The sequence below is a fragment of the Monodon monoceros genome, unplaced genomic scaffold (genome assembly GCF_005190385.1).
Source record: "Monodon monoceros isolate NGI ecotype Baffin Bay Population unplaced genomic scaffold, NGI_Narwhal_1 Super_Scaffold_8, whole genome shotgun sequence".
Lineage (NCBI taxonomy): Eukaryota > Metazoa > Chordata > Mammalia > Artiodactyla > Monodontidae > Monodon > Monodon monoceros.
This window is the reverse complement of record NW_021703785.1, coordinates 13,926,331-13,942,379: the sequence shown is the minus strand read 5'-3', so window position 1 is coordinate 13,942,379 and position 16,049 is coordinate 13,926,331. Positions and strand designations below refer to the sequence as shown.

The 16,049-nt window shown below is 35.5% G+C and overlaps 1 protein-coding gene across 1 annotated transcript in view; it reads right to left on the bottom strand.

The window, feature by feature from the left end:
* Nucleotides 1-16,049, bottom strand: part of UGGT2 (UDP-glucose glycoprotein glucosyltransferase 2) — a 163,218-nt gene that overhangs the window by 117,584 nt on the left and 29,585 nt on the right. The window contains exons 7-10 of the mRNA XM_029210526.1: nt 14,937-15,009; nt 12,498-12,598; nt 6,096-6,195; nt 3,622-3,682 (exon numbers count right to left, since the gene is read on the bottom strand). Of these exons, the coding sequence (XP_029066359.1) occupies nt 3,622-3,682; nt 6,096-6,195; nt 12,498-12,598; nt 14,937-15,009 (335 nt within the window). The remainder of the gene's footprint in view (nt 1-3,621; nt 3,683-6,095; nt 6,196-12,497; nt 12,599-14,936; nt 15,010-16,049) is intronic.

Below are 16,049 nucleotides of genomic sequence, written 5' to 3'. Positions count from 1 at the left end.
AATCAGTTCTTGGTCGGACAAATTCCTCAGAATGTGTTCTTGGGAGCAATATTCCCTGAATTTTTGTATGTTCAACATATTTGTAGCCTGTATATACATATCTTCTTGAAGGACAGTTTTTCTTTCCTTGAATGTCTTGTAGATGGAGCTTCACTGTTTCTTGGTGTTGAATTTGTTTTTGAGAAGTCTGATGCCAATGTGATTTTCTTTCCTTATCATCTTTCTTATTAAATGCATAAGTAATTTCCTTTGTTCCCTATAAAGTTCAATAGCTTATATTTGACCACTCTTGGTCAATTTTCCCAAGTTGCACAATGCACCCTTTTTATTTGTGGATTTGGAACTTCTTTTATTTCAGAAAATTTTCTGATTGTAGTTTTAGGCATTCGTTCTGTCCATTTGTTTTATTCTTCGATTTCACGGACTCTAGTCTAGGTATATTGGATTTCCTTTACCTGGCTTTACTTTATCATCTTCTCCTGAGTCCTTTCTATTTCTTTTTTTTTAAATTATCTCTGCATTTATTATTTCTATCTACTATGTCTTCTGCTGTGTTTTCTATAAGGTCAGTTCTCCTTTGTGCCACTTTATAACTTTAGTTTTTATTTCAGAAATGGTTTTATCTTTACTTTCTACACCTTTGCAAAGTCCTTCCAGTTTTAGTTTCACATTCCCTTGTTGTTGCTCACCAAATCCATCACTTTAATGTTCACCAACACAATGTAAACTATTGTGTTACAAAGTCTACCCAATCCCAAACAATTCCCCACCTTGAAAGACCCAACTTAAACCACCTAAACAGAGACCCTCTCCAATCCTCTAATTACTCTACCCTAATGTCCTCCTTTTGAGACACTTAACAAGAGTCTATCAAGGTGTTGCTCTCCCTCATTGCAGCAAGTTTATTAAACTCAGCTTTGCCTGAGTAACAAGTTTCCCTGGTGGCTTTTTGTTGGGGAGCTGACAGTCTACACCAGACTCCCCCTTCTCACCTGGTTTTATTTAAATACATCTGTCTAGCCCTTTGTATGCTGTTCTCTTAGAAATAGACGTCACTGAAGAATTTTTTTTAGAAGACTAGATCAAATTTCTTAATTTCATCAAATATCTTTCCAATCACCTAGCAAGGTGACTGGCGATAGAAAAACTCACAATTCTTATTAAATTGTTCTGAAATGAGCTGTAAACCAAGGCACAAATTCTGGTTCCATCTTGTACCAATTCTGTGACCTAGAAGAAATCACTGGATCTCAGTTTATACATTAGGATATTAACAACTGCTATAATATACAGAACATCTTAAAAACTACACATTGCTAAATATAGAATGTATTATAGGTCACATTTAAATATTCAAAAGTTTTCAATTCAACAAATATTTCTGACGGAATGCTCTGTGCCAGGTACTGTGCTCATTCAAACCCCTAGGTTCAGAGTTTCCTGATTGACTCATTTCCACTGACTTTCATTCCCACTCTACTTCAGCAGCTAGCTTCGACTGTCATCCTGTGATTATGTCATCACAGTGGTTCACCTTTGGAGCTATCCCATTTGGTCCTTCCAATTATCTCTTTTATTCCCACAATATCTCTTTAACCTCATGAAATTCTTCAGCCTCTGGAATCAAAATCATCACACAGAGCAAAGCTTTGATGACCAGGAACACCCCCTTTGGACTCTTAACGGAGCAAAAAATAAACTGGATTATGTGATGCCACTGATACTTTGGCATTCCTTTCTTTTCCCTCCTTTTTCTTTCCCAACCTCTCTTCCTTTCTTACTGCAAGTGGCATTATTCAAACAAACAAATACAAAAATTCTTATAAGAAAACAATGCATTCTGCTTGAAGAACGGTAAGAGCAATTAGGAAAATTACAGAAAGGAGTAGTGCTCAGTTTTGAAGGATAAGCAAGAATTTGTTAGGTGGTCAGTGAGGCAAAGAACATCCCAGGTAGGGATGATGTGCTGCGGCTTCTATCACTCAGTCTCCCATGAACTGTGCATCTACTTCATTATCATCACTGTCGTTGTCTGTCATCATCAAAATAGCTGATATTTACTGAGAGCTTACTGTCTCAGTGTAACAGGCACTGTTGATGGGCTAACCTGGCACTATCTCTAAGCCATTTCGCCCCTGCTCCCCTCAATCACTAGAAAAGCAAGCACTAACTTTTCTAGTCTCCCTTGTGGCTAGGAATATCCACATTACAAAATTTTGGCCAATGAGACAGAAGTCAAAGATGGTTGAAGTGTTCCAGAAAGGCTTCAGTCAGGATGAATGTGGTTTGATCTTCCTGCCTCTTTCTGCTTTGAATCCAGACAAGTAGTCTGGAGCTGTGGCAGCCATTCTGCAACCATAAAAGAAAAAACCATGTCTGTGGAAACCTACTTTGACACTTCTGTTTTTTTTAATATTTAAAATTTTATTTATTTTTGGCTGTGTTGGGTCTTCGTTGCTGTGCACAGGCTTTCTCTAGTTGTGGTGAGCCGGCTTCTCATTGTGGTGGCTTCTCTTGTTGCGGCGCATGGGCTCTAGGGTGTACGGGCTTCAGTAGCTGGGGTGCATGGGCTTAGTTGCTCCACGGCATGTGGGATCTTCCTGGACCAGGGATTGAACACGTGTCCCCTGCACTGGCAGGCGGATTTTTTTTCTTTTTTAAACATTATTGGAGTATAATTGCTTTACAATGGTGTGTTAGTTTCTGCTGTATAACAAAGTGAATAAGCTATACATATACATTTATCCCCATTTCTCCTCCCTCTTGCACCTTCCTCCCACCCTCCCTATCCCACCCCTCTAGGTGGACACAAAGCACCGAGCTGATCTCCCTGTGCTATGCGGCTGCTTCCCGCTAGCTACTTTACATTTGGTAGTGTATATATGTCCATGCCACTCTCTCACTTCATCCCAGCTTACCCTTCCCCCTCCCTGTGTTCTCAAGTCCATTTTCTTTGTCTGCATCTTTATTCCTGTCTGGCAGGCAGATTCTTAACCACTGCGCCACCAGGGAAGGGACTTCTTTTTATGTGAGAAAAATGAACTCCTACTGTTTAAGGCCCTGCGTGCCTGGGATTAGTATTACTTAAAGCCAAACCAGTCCTATGTAATAGAACCAGGAAGTGTTCTCAAGCATTTCCTAAGTATTAACACAGTTAGAATCATTTGGGGTCTTAAGGTAATTTAGGAGACCATTTAGCAGAATCTTATCAAACTAGTGATCAACTGTGTACTATATGTTATAGGACTCTAGTAATGTTCCAGTGGTCTAAACTTGGCTTGGTCCTCACAAGCTTTTAAGCAAAACTAATGAGAAACAGAAGAATTATTTCATAGCCTTTATCTCTATTTTGTGAAGAAAACCATACAGCATGGGCAGAAAATTTGGAGTATATAAGGTTAATGAGAAAGTAAGTAGGATCTACGTCAGGAAAGATTGGCTAGGATCACAAACTGTATGCTATATAAAGTAGACAATATAAAAATGGAAAAACCTGAACTGTTTTAATAATCAAAAAGTACAAGTTAACATTTTCTTTTCTGTATGAAAATTGAAGACCCAAAGTCTAAAATATAGTGTTATTAGTGTAGTAAAATTTTTAAGAAAGGAATTCGAACAAACCTTTTGATTTTCCTGTATTTCCTCCCTCATACGTTGATTTACAGCAGTTCTGGTCAGAGATCTGGGAACATAAATACAGATACAATTCATTCTTCCGTAAATGTTTGGACTAATCTATGATTCAGTGCAATATAATACTTTGTACAAGAAACTAAAAACTCTAAAGGCATCATGACTGACAAGTGTACATTTTCCACATAGCCTATTTGACAGGTGGTACTACGGCTTTCATTTGACAAGGGTATTTGATTCAGGTGGAATAGAGGCTGTCAAAAGTTCATGTGCACAAACTGTACACATTACATGCTGTCGCATTTTTCAAGAATACTTGACTGAAAATGCTGTTTTGTGTTGTTTTGCCCATAGGGAGAAATTCTATATGAAATTACCAATGTCATTATATGTAGCGCTGCAAATAGGCAATGTTTGGAATATGTGTATATAAAGAATTTTGGTTAACCTGAGATCTTTACCACAGTATGTAAGTTCTAAAATACTGATAATGTTGACTTCATATATTCACTCTATAAGGAAGCTTAGAACTCCCTTATAATTTAAAAACAGAGCAAACTGTCTTTTAAATAAGTCTATTAATTATATTAATTATATTTATTTATTAATTATATTTATTTGACCTAGTAACTACTAAGAATGCTTAATTAGCTATTGATCTGTCAATTTTATGCATAGAAGAAAATGATTTAAAAATCAAAAGATCGTTAATGCAAAGTCTGGCATTAAGTAAAACCCAAGCAGAAGGGTGTATCTTAAAACAACCCACGGTAAGTGTGTATTACCTCCTAAAATCTGGCAGCATTTGAGATTAATTGCAACTGAAAATCTGATAATGCAAATTTTTCATTCATTTATCAAGTATTTCATTTCAATGAACATTTACTGGCTGTCTACAGAGTGACTTTATTTTTTTTTGATGAAAAATAAAAACCATTTATTAAGTCTGAACATATATGGGGGCGAGATTTTTAGCCTTGGGTATCAATTATGGTTGCACCATTGATGGAGTCTGGAGGAAACCAACTCAACTCGCTTCATCCCAAGATTCAGGAAGCATCCACAAGTTCATGGAGTAACGACTTATCAGAGTAACCGTAGAGATATGCTTAAGCCTACAGTTCAGCCATTAAGCAGTGTTAGCAGAGTTGGTAAATTTTTTTTAACGACCAACCACAAATTAAGAGCAGAGTTTAGCCACAGAACCCCTGAATAATTATAATGACTTACCGTCAAAACAGCTAATCGACTATCTTCCTAAAACTAAAATTATTTCACTTTATTTGATCGAGTAATTTCAAAAGCTATTGTTAGTTAACAGCAGTGTGGCTAAACATCTATGTTTATACACACATACATATTTCATGTTTTAATATACATATACTGACTTCTCAAATTCTTGGTTTTGCTTAAACTAAAACTGAGAGTCATGTCAATGTATTCATTTTTAATCTGTAAATAAGGTGACAAACCTCTCTATTTTCAGGGTATCACGAAAAGGTTCTTGGTATCCTGTGGCCAAACATGTACTACTTATTTATCTTACAAAGGTATTGACTGTCTAGATTCAGGATCCAGTAATTTGTGCTGTGGTTAAATGTACCAAAGTGTCTGAAACAAATAGAGGGGGTAGTGATTATCCACTGCTTAAGAAGGGATGCTGAGGGCACAAGGATGCTCTCCAATTTCTCTCAGTGAAACACTATTGCCGCACCTGTCACGTGTTGTATATCTTCAATATAAGCTAACTTAGCTTATGTTTTACTGGTTGCTTATAATTTTATACTATTATTCCTACAAATGCATCAAAGTCTTGTTATTTTGTAAATCCTTATAAAACACGGTAACCAGAATTGTATCTACTGGTTACTTCTAGATATGGAAATGTATTATCTATTGAACTGGAAGATGCATTTAATGTAATATTAATATTTCTGAAAGCAGTTCAATTAGATATCTTATTGGCAAAAAAGTATTCCGCAAAATATTCTATACAATTAAGACATTACTAATTGTTTGGAATCTGAAAGGGCAAGAACATGATTTGGCCATACACTGGGCATAGGTCTATTTAGAGCAATACTTTTCATCATCCTCTGTAGGGTAAAGAGAAAAATGTCCCCTTATTATATACTGCCTAAATCAGTTTTTTCTTGGATTACCATCTCTCACTGTTTACGTTTAAATAAATTTTTAAATACATTATTTTTTCCTTTCCATTTGCCTCTAATTCAAGAGTTCTATTTTGTAGTATGTATACATATGCATGCACAAGCCAATATTCTGCTCTAGTTAAAAAAAAAAAACCCAATATACATAATGAAAAGAGACCCTGATCTCATAAACACTATATACAACAGAATTAACTGATATCATTATGTTAAATGAAATCAGCTATTTTCATAAAATTTATTTAACGGAAAGAGTTCTGACTATAATCAAATCAATAAACTTTAATATACCTGGCTTTTATGGGGAAGTTCTGCGAAATGTCCTTCATTAATTTTATGGCATCATAAACTGGAGTGGACATTATTTGAGAAGCTGCTTGAAAACTAAGATCTGGAAGGAAAAGAATATCATTAAGGAATCTAGCATAATGTTAGACCTTAACAGACATTTCCATGTAATTTAAATAACCCTTCTTGCCATATATTCATTAGAGACACATTAACAAACACTCAAATTTAGCATTATTCAAAAGTTTTAAATGAAATGGAAAGCTATCACTTACATCCAATAAGGTAAGTTTTACACTTTTATGAATGAGTAATTGTCATTTAATACCTATATTTTGTTTTCCACAAATTACAGTGGAAAGAGATGTGAAAAAAGAGATATGAAAAGAAATGCTGATGCAGAGCTATCTTTTCTTAGGTTAAGTGAAACTGGCAACAAAAAGCTTTGACAAAAAGAAATAAGAGGAAAGAAAAAAGAGCTCTGAAGAGCCAATTCTGAGAAGAACTTTAAGACCTAATGTGTTCATTAACTCAGTAAATATGCAACATTCACTTGCTTTTTCAACATTTTTTTACCTTTATACAACAATAAAAATAAAATCCTAAACTTCGTATGATTTTGCCTGAAATGATAGTTCTCTGGAAAGAAAAGTGCGTGTGGCTTACTGTAATTAGTCTCAAGTATGACAAAAGCAGTAATCTGCGTCTCATTACTTTGTCAAGAGTCAGAAATGATTTTAAAACTGAATTCTTTCATTACCTAATAGTGAAGCATTTTGTTTCTCTTTAACATCTCACCAGAATTGGAATCCTAGCTTGTCAAATACTAGTAAAATGACCAGTTTATCATAGCGAGACTAGTTTTGTTTCTACCTTTTCAGTGTACAGTGGCGAATCCAGTTGGAGTCAAAAGCCTAGAAAAGATGTTCCCAGGGCAGCCTCCCATGGACTGGTAAAGTCTAGTAGACCAAGGTTCAAACTCCAGCTCTACATCACTTACCAGCTGAATAACTCTAAATAGAACTTCCTTAACCTACCTAAGAATGTTTCCACTCCCCAGCACTAGTGGAGCTAACAGTGCTCACTAAAATCTCCTAATTGCAAACACAATGGACTCTTTTCAGTCCTTATCTTACCAGGATCCTTCTGCCATAGGATCACTTCCTGACAAGAAAAAGTAAAACTTTCTATTCAATAAGTGGTGCTGGAAAAACTGGATGTCCACATGCAAAAGAATAAAACTGGACCCCTATTTTACACTATATACAAAAATCAACTCAAAATAGTTTAAAGACTTGAACTTATGACCTGAAACCATAAAACTCCTAGAAGAAAACACAGGGGGGTAAGTTCCTTAGCACTGGTCTTGGCAGCAAATTTTTGGATTTGACATCAAAAACAAAGAAAACAAAAGGAAAAATAAACAAGTGGGACTATATCATACTAAAAAGTTTCTGCACAGCAAGGAAATCATCAGCAAAATGAAAAGGCAACCTATGTAATGGGGGAAAATATTTGCACATCATTATATCTGATAAGGGGTTACTATTCAAAATATACAAGTAACTCATGTAAACTGCTACAGCCACAATTGAAAACATTACGGAGATTCCTCAAGAAATTAAACAGAACTACCATATGATCCAGCAATCCCACTTCTGGGTATACATCCAAAGGAAATGAAATCAATATCTTGAGAGATACCTGCACTTTCATGTTCACTGAAGCGTTAGTCACAATAGCCAAGGTATGTAAACCGCCTAAGTCTCTGAGGACAAATGGATGGATAAAGAAACTGTGGTGTATATAAACACAATGGAATATTATTCAGCCTTAAAAAAGAAGGAAATCCTGCCATTTGCAACAATGTGGATGGACTGTGTGGGCATTATGCTAAGTAAAATAAGCCAGACAAGAAAAAAAAAAAACAAAAAAACACTGCACAGCATCACTTATACATGGAATCTAAAAAACGTCAAACTCATAGAAACAGAGTAGAAAAGTAGCTGCCAGAGGCTGAGGGTGGGAGAGACAGGGAAAGGCTAGTAAAAGGGTACAAACTTTCAGCTCTAAGACTGAATAAAATCGGAGGATTTAATGTGTAACATGGTGACTATAGTTGATAACATTGTATTATATAATTGAAATGTACTAAAAGAGTAGAACTTAAATGTTCTAACCTCAAAAAAAGTACCTGATACATAAGTAGGTGCTCAATATTGATGAATGAATGGGTGAATGAACAGTAAACTTACAAATAAGATCCTTTATGTGTCTTTTTATTCTATTGCTATTAAAGGCAATTTTAAGTGACATAATTTTTAACTGGTGTGTATATATTTATGCATTTTTAGATAAGAAAACTTAAAGTCATTACTTATATGATTGATATAACAACTTATAAAAGAGTATTTCTTGTTTTGTTTTGTTTATGTATCTTTTTAAATTGAAGTAGAGTTGATTTACAGTGTTGTGCCCATCTCTGCTGTACAGCAAAGTGACTCAGGTATCCACATAGGTACATCCTTTTTTTGGTATTCTTTTCCATTACGGTTTATCACAAGATAGTGAATATAGTTCCCTGTGCTATACAGTAGGACCTTGTTGCTTATCCATTCTAAATGTAATAGTTTGCACCCACCCATTCCATCTCTCTTCCCCCACCGCTGGCAACCACAAGTCTGATCTCTGTCTGTGAGTCTGCTTCTATTTTGTAGATAAGTTCATTTGTGCCATACTTTAGATTCCACATACAAGGGATATCATTTGGTATTTGTCTTTCTGTTTCTGACTTACTTAGTATGATAATCTCCAGTTGCATCCATGTTGCTGCAAATGGCATTATTTCATTCGTTTTTATGGCTGAGTAGTATCCCATTGAATACCTGTACCGCATCTTCTTTATCCATTCATCTGTCAGTGGACATTTAGGTTGTTTCCACGTTTTGGCTATTGTGAATAGTGCTGCCGTGAACACAGGGGTGCATGTATCTTTTCGAATTACAATCTTGTCCGGGTATATGCCCAGGAGTGGGATTGCTGGATCTTATGGCAATTCTATTTTTAGGTTTCTGGAACCTCCATACTGTTTTCCATAGTGTCTGCACCAACTTACATTCCCACCAACAGTGTAGGAGGGTTCCCCTTTTCTCCACACCCTCTCCAGCATTTGTTACTTTTAGACTTTTTGATGATGGCCATTCTGACCAGTGGGAGGTGGTATCTCACTGTAGTTTTGATTTGCATTTCAAAAGAGTATTTCTTTTGAGGATAGTATATGATGAGAGACCTTTCCTGAGAGTATTTGGCTGCATGATGTTATACTTAAAAACAGTACAACATAGAGGTAAAGAAAGAATTTAGGCTCTAAAATGAGAGAGACCTGCTGATTTTAGGTATCGCTGATTTGTGCTTTATGAGACTGGTGACCTCGGACTAATTATTTTGTGTGTATGTTTCTCAGTTTCCTCATCTGTAAAAGCAGGATATCTATCAATACCCCATGAGTTTTTTAAAAAATTAATTAGGATGATGCATATAAAGAGCCCAATACTGTGCCAGACAAATAGTATTAGCTAATATTTTTATCACCACCAATCACCATCATCATCACGACCATGGACAACTATATTTTACTCAGGTCTGATAGCATAACTAGTCTTTTAAAACTTTTTACAACATGAATGGAATTTTGCTTCACATATGCTGTTCAAAAGCCCCTGAAAATTCACTCATGAAATCAGAGAAACTGTAAATAACAAGTAAATGAATATAATATTAGCATAGTCTATTAACATCTTTTGCTTTTTTCTAAACTATTCCCTACCTAGATGACTCATAAATTATTTAAGTCCTTCACTTTGCCTCTGAAATCCAGATTCCCATATTTAACTGTTTTTCTGGTTTTACCACTTGGATACTTCAAAAGCAGCACGTTCAATAACAAATTTGTGATATTCCCACCCATCTTTGCCCAAATCTGGTCCTCTTTAGTCTTCTCTTTCCAGAAAATCCACCACTGTCCATCCAGCTGGGTAAACCATGAATCCAGCAGTTGTTCCTGATATCTCCTCTCCCTCACACTCCATTTGCAGCCCCTTGAAAGGGTCTTTGATATTCTCCCTAAATAACCCACCCTCAAATTTATTCTAGTCCTTCCTCAGATCTCAATTCAATCACCACTTCTTGAGGAACCCTCCCCTTTCTGTTACCCCTTCCTTGCCCCCATCCCACCAGTCAGATCTTCCTGGTATATGCCCTTCTTCATCTTATGTCCCTTTACTTTGCAGCAATTGCAATGCTAATTTTTACATTGGTTTTTAAAGTTGTTTATGTTTGTCCAAGGTCCTTTGAATAAACGTGGTGTTTGCTTTAACTCTTATTTTATCTTCAGAATACAGCACTTTTTCAAAGTGTCAGTTGGAACCCATTAGTTAGTAGTGAAATCACATTAGTGGATAATGTGAAGGGTTTTTTTCTCAAATGAAATAGGGTAGAGTAAAAGAAAGTCTTGGGCTTCCCTAGTGGCACAGTGGTTAAGAATCCACCTGCCAATTCAGGAGACAAGGGTTCGAGCCCTGGTCCAGGAAGATCCCAAGTGCCGCAGAGCGACTAAGCCCGTGCACCCTAGAAGCCCGTGCTCTGCCAAGAGAAGCCACCGCAATGAGAAGCCCGCGCACTGCAGCAAAGAGTAGCCCCTGCTCGCCACAACTAGAGAAAGCCCGCGTGCAGCAACGAAGACCCAGCACAGCCAAAAATAAATAAATACATTTTTTAAAAAAAGTCTTACAGAATTAATAAAATGTGGTAAACATACATATCTATGCTAAAGCTTTCTATTTAGTTTTAAGCATATCTGTGTATTCACACATTATACACTTGTGTATGGGTCTTGATGTAAAATATACTTCCTACTCCAGGTCTCAGCCAAAAATTATAAAACCATGGCTGTAGGGACATGACTGACTCCTAGTAGAAATTCAATAAACACTTGTTAAATCAATCAAAAAAGGAAAAGGTCCTGATCACTTACCCTCTCCTGAATCTACTTCCTTGGCTTCTGTAATGTGCTCTTTCTTCTAGCTCTCATCATTCCACTGTGTCTACTTTCCCCACGTGGACGAGCACGTGGACACTCCCTTGGGCACTGATTTGGGCACCCTACACTTTCAGTTAGCACCCCCCACCTTTAAAAAACCTCTATGCTAATATTTTCAACTTTTAAATCTTCTCCTTTTAGTATAAGGACTTTATATTCACCCCACCACTGGACCTGGTCATCTGGATATGTCACCATCACTTTAAGTCTATCTTTTTTAATGCCAGTCTCATTATTTCTGGGCCCCGTATTCAACCCCCAAACCCACTTACATGTTTTATATTCTCTCTACTCAGGCTCCAAGCTGGAAATTTTAAATTCATCTTTGACTCTTTTCATCTCCTAAATATTTGCTAAATCTGGCCTTCCTCTCTATGCCTTTTACCACAGTCATAGTTCTATCTCTCGCTACACTAATTCAAGGATGTCTTAACTAGATTTCCTGTTTCTAGTCCATTCAAATATACCTTCCACAGACATCAGTGAGGTTAATTACAAGTAAGCTAACTTTGCATGTTCTCTGTTTACCAGCCTTCAGAAGCACCCTATCACTTACAATTTTCTAAATTATGGGTCTCTGAAATTGACTGTGCTGACAGTTAAAAAGCTCTAAAAATATACTAAACCCCACTGAATTGTACTCTTTAAATGGGTGAACTGCGTATCAAGTATATTTCAGTAAGTTGTTATATTAAAAAAAAGTCGATGAGATGTGATAAAAGTTATAGATTCCACAGAAAAGTGACATATTCCCATGACCCACTAAACATTACAAATAATAAAAAAGAAAATTACAAACTGAAAAGGAATTTTGGTTCATTCTCAAAATTTGGTTCAGTCTCAAAATACCTGCTTATAGGATGTCAGTACGGGAGCTATTCTAAGTTCGCAATGAAACATGCGATGGTCTGTTAAGATCAAAATTTTAAAGAGAAGAAAACTAAGATTTAGTTCTGATTTCTCCTGACTTACTAATCAGGATTTCTAATCAATGCTAAAGATTCTCTGAAATGTGATTTAATACCTGAGATGAATCTATAACTCGTGTACACTTTAAAAATGATTAGATGATATCAAATAACTGTACTTTATATAATTTTAAATCTTACAAACATAAAAATATGGTCTGCTTGATGAATAACCTTTTAATTAAATTTGTATTGCCACAGAAATAATGTATATTAGTCACATCATTAGTAATTATTAGTGCCTATGAAATAATTTATATCACATTCTATAAAAGCCTATTTAACAAAACAGAGATAAGTTACCAATATGCTATGTTAATGTGGACTGAAATACTATACCTTGTAGTTCCCAGACTTTCAAAGGCATCATTTCGTTATTACTCTCAATCAGGTATTTTTGGAATGTTGTCAGATTATCTCTAAGATCTGAATATCTTTCTCTGTATTAGAATATTAAGTAATGTTAATTATCATCACCTACTACAAATTACTACTATACAAGCAGTATATTTTTGAAATTAACTTTTCAAAATATTTAGACACTAACTGTTCATCAAGATAATAATAAATAGTGAGGCAGCTATATCCACAGAACTTAAAAAAAAATGAGGGAGATATGCATGTCTACTTTTTTCAATGTATAAAACAAAACAAAAGGAAAGAAAATCTGGAAGGATGTACTCTCATTTGTTAACATTACCTGTAAGGGATCCAAGTGTGAGGGCAGCATTATTAGTTTTTATGTTATACACTTTTTATTTAACATTTTATAAATTACAAGTCTTGCTTTTATAATTAAAAATGAACACTATTTTATAAGAAAAGACATTAATGCTTCCTATACAATTTTAGAGTTTACTCTATTTCTGAAAAGTTCCATCTTTGAAACTTATAAAAAACTTAAGATAATTCTGCCTAATTAAACATATCTAGGTATTTTTTAGAGAGTGCCAAATAATGCAGCATGATATTTTACTGTACATATAATAAAAACTATAATCTTTATTCTTCCATCTCTCATGAAATCAAAACACAGTACCATTTCATATTATTAGAATTGTTTTAAAAAAACTTTATGTAGCTATCAGCACAATTTATAAACAAATACATATTTTCAACAGTAAAGAGAAATAAATATTTTAAAATGTGAGATGAAAAATAAATATACAGAAATAGATTAATCTTATAGTTAACAATAATAAATGTACTACAATTTCATATCTTGCAATTTTATTACAATGTGGGACCACATTTTGGAAATGAATCAAGTCTGCTCTCACAGTGAGAAAGCAAAAGAACTTCTTTGAAAAGAAGTTCACTATGAATTAAATTAACCACTCCGTTCTCAATATTTCAAGTTACAGAGTAATACTAAGTTTATAAGAGCTGTTATATTGTTTTTCATGTTTAATCATAAGCTTAACAATAATTTTCACAGCTAAAATCATTTATGTAATTCAGGCAAAAACACATTATTCATACAATACCTCAAAGCAGAAGGTTCTTGCCTAAATCAATTAGTTGTGTAAAAACTAACTCTGAGTATTTCCTATCTAAAAAAACTAATATCCCAGGGTTCCAAAGGCTTTCTGGAAGACATGCAATTTATTCCCATAAATAGTTACATTTAAAACAAAACAGGGCTTCCCTGGTGGGGCAGTGGTTGAGAGTCCGCCTACCGATGCAGGGGACATGGGTTCGTGCCCCGGTCTGGGAAGATCCCACAGCTGGGCCCGTGAGCCATGGCCGCTGAGCCTGCGCGTCCAGAGCCTGTGCTCCGCAACGGGAGAGGCCACAACGGTGAGAGGCCCGTGTACCCACCCCCCCCCAAAAAAAAACAGAACTGTGGATTCTAAGATGCAAGACACAGCTGGAAATGGAATAAAAATGTTATCTACTAAATAAAAATCTTACTTAAATCCATTTTACAAGATGCATTAACTTTTTAAGGCCACTAGTATACAACTTGTCCCGTAAACCGTAGAAATATAACTCAGTCATCTGTATGAAGGAGCATAGTGTCCAAAAATGTTCCCCTCACTCTGTACAGTTATCTACTCACCAGGAGAACGGACCTAAGTGTCCTTTATAAATATTTGTAATACTAAATAAGAACTAAAGATATTAATAAAAATGGTTCTTTATTTTTAATTAATGTTGTCTTTATAATAGAATCATAAACTTTCCCTTCTTGTAAATAAGAGAAACGACACATAAAACGACAACAATCCCCACCCATGAACATTCAGAGAGCACTCACCATCCTATTCCTTGTCCTCAATCAGTGATGCAGGAAAAAAAAAAGGGGGACAGAACTTCAATTTTTTGAAAGGTTACTTATATGTGTATATGAAATTAAGACCAGAAGTTAAAAGGTATTTAATATGGCAATACATGGCACAGAAATTTAGGGAAATAAATACTTTCTCTTCGAGACATGAAATTTTTTTCATGCTAAAAATCCAATATTAACTATGACTTTTGTAACCCATTAGATCTGTAAAAGATTCCATAAATTTTTGTTTTAGTTTTTAGCCAGAGATAACTCTGATCACTTTCAATTCCAGTATCTCTAACCACACTCATTATCCTGTGGAATTAGCGATTATTTTTCAATTTTGTGCTTTTCTGCATTAACCATGTGTTACTTTTGTAATAAAAACAATAGTATGTATATTTTTAAAATGTGAAACATATGCCAACCCAGAATATTGAATCAAGTCCTTTAAAAACAAATTTAAGAGTATAGTAATAGTTTCATTTCAATTCAGAACTTACTTTAATTTCCCAAAGAGAAATCCTTGAACTTCATTTGTTTCTGTAATATCTTCTATACTAGTATTAGTCACAGCTATATTTTGGAAACAAAAGCAAAATGAAAATATTTCAGACTGGAAAATATGTAATAAAAAATTAGAAGAACTCAAAATAAAATCAAATTCCATTTGTTTTACCTTGTTTTTCTTTCATGGATCAGCTTAATGAGACATGAGTGTGCTCTCTTTTTAAACAAGCTTGATTATTAAATATTTAAAAACCATCATAAGTGCTCTATAGATCATTTCGTAGTCAAGTTCTATTTTATACCAGAATGATAAACCAAGGGGTGTGCAACGAACCCTGGGCTTAGCTCTTAAGCCAGCAAGAAATCCAAACCCTAACAGATACAGGAGTTCTCACATTATTTCTGACACCTTTAGACCTAATCAAGAAATCTTTAGAAAGACACCAAAACTCATGGCCTCAAAGAATAAGGATATATTTTATGTTCATTTCTCTTCCCCTCTCCTTTACTTACCAATAATTATAGCATACTGTGTGGTAAGTGGTATGTGTGAGGGTACTCTGGGATTCTAAGAATCTGTGACCGTAAGCAGTATGGGCTACACTCCATCAGAGCTCATCAAGTACACTTCTCCCTTCTTACTCGTCTGAGAGTCTGGACCTCTAGGACCGCAACTAAAAACACTGGGTGCTTTGATCCAGTCTTCCTTTCCCTCCCTTCCATTCATTCATCAGGCAAATATTTATCGACTGCCTTCTATGACGCCCGATGCCTGCCAGACAGACACCAGGAAGAGAGACGCAAAAGACACAAACCTCAGTTGGTGGAAAAGGAGACAAATAGACAATTTTAACAGACTGTTTAAAACTTTTCCAAAAGAAAGCACAAAATATGTGGAATACAGAAGAGGGAAAACCTTCCTCTGACAGAGCAGGAAGATGGACAGCCATCTCAGAGGTACTGACTGATATACATGATCCTTAAAAGATGAATAGGCCTTAGATGAATAAAAGAGGTGGGAGAAAGGAGGAAGGTTTCAGCATATGCTAAGGGATGAGAGTTCTCTACAGAGGTCACGAAGGCTGGGCAGGGAGCCACACATGGAG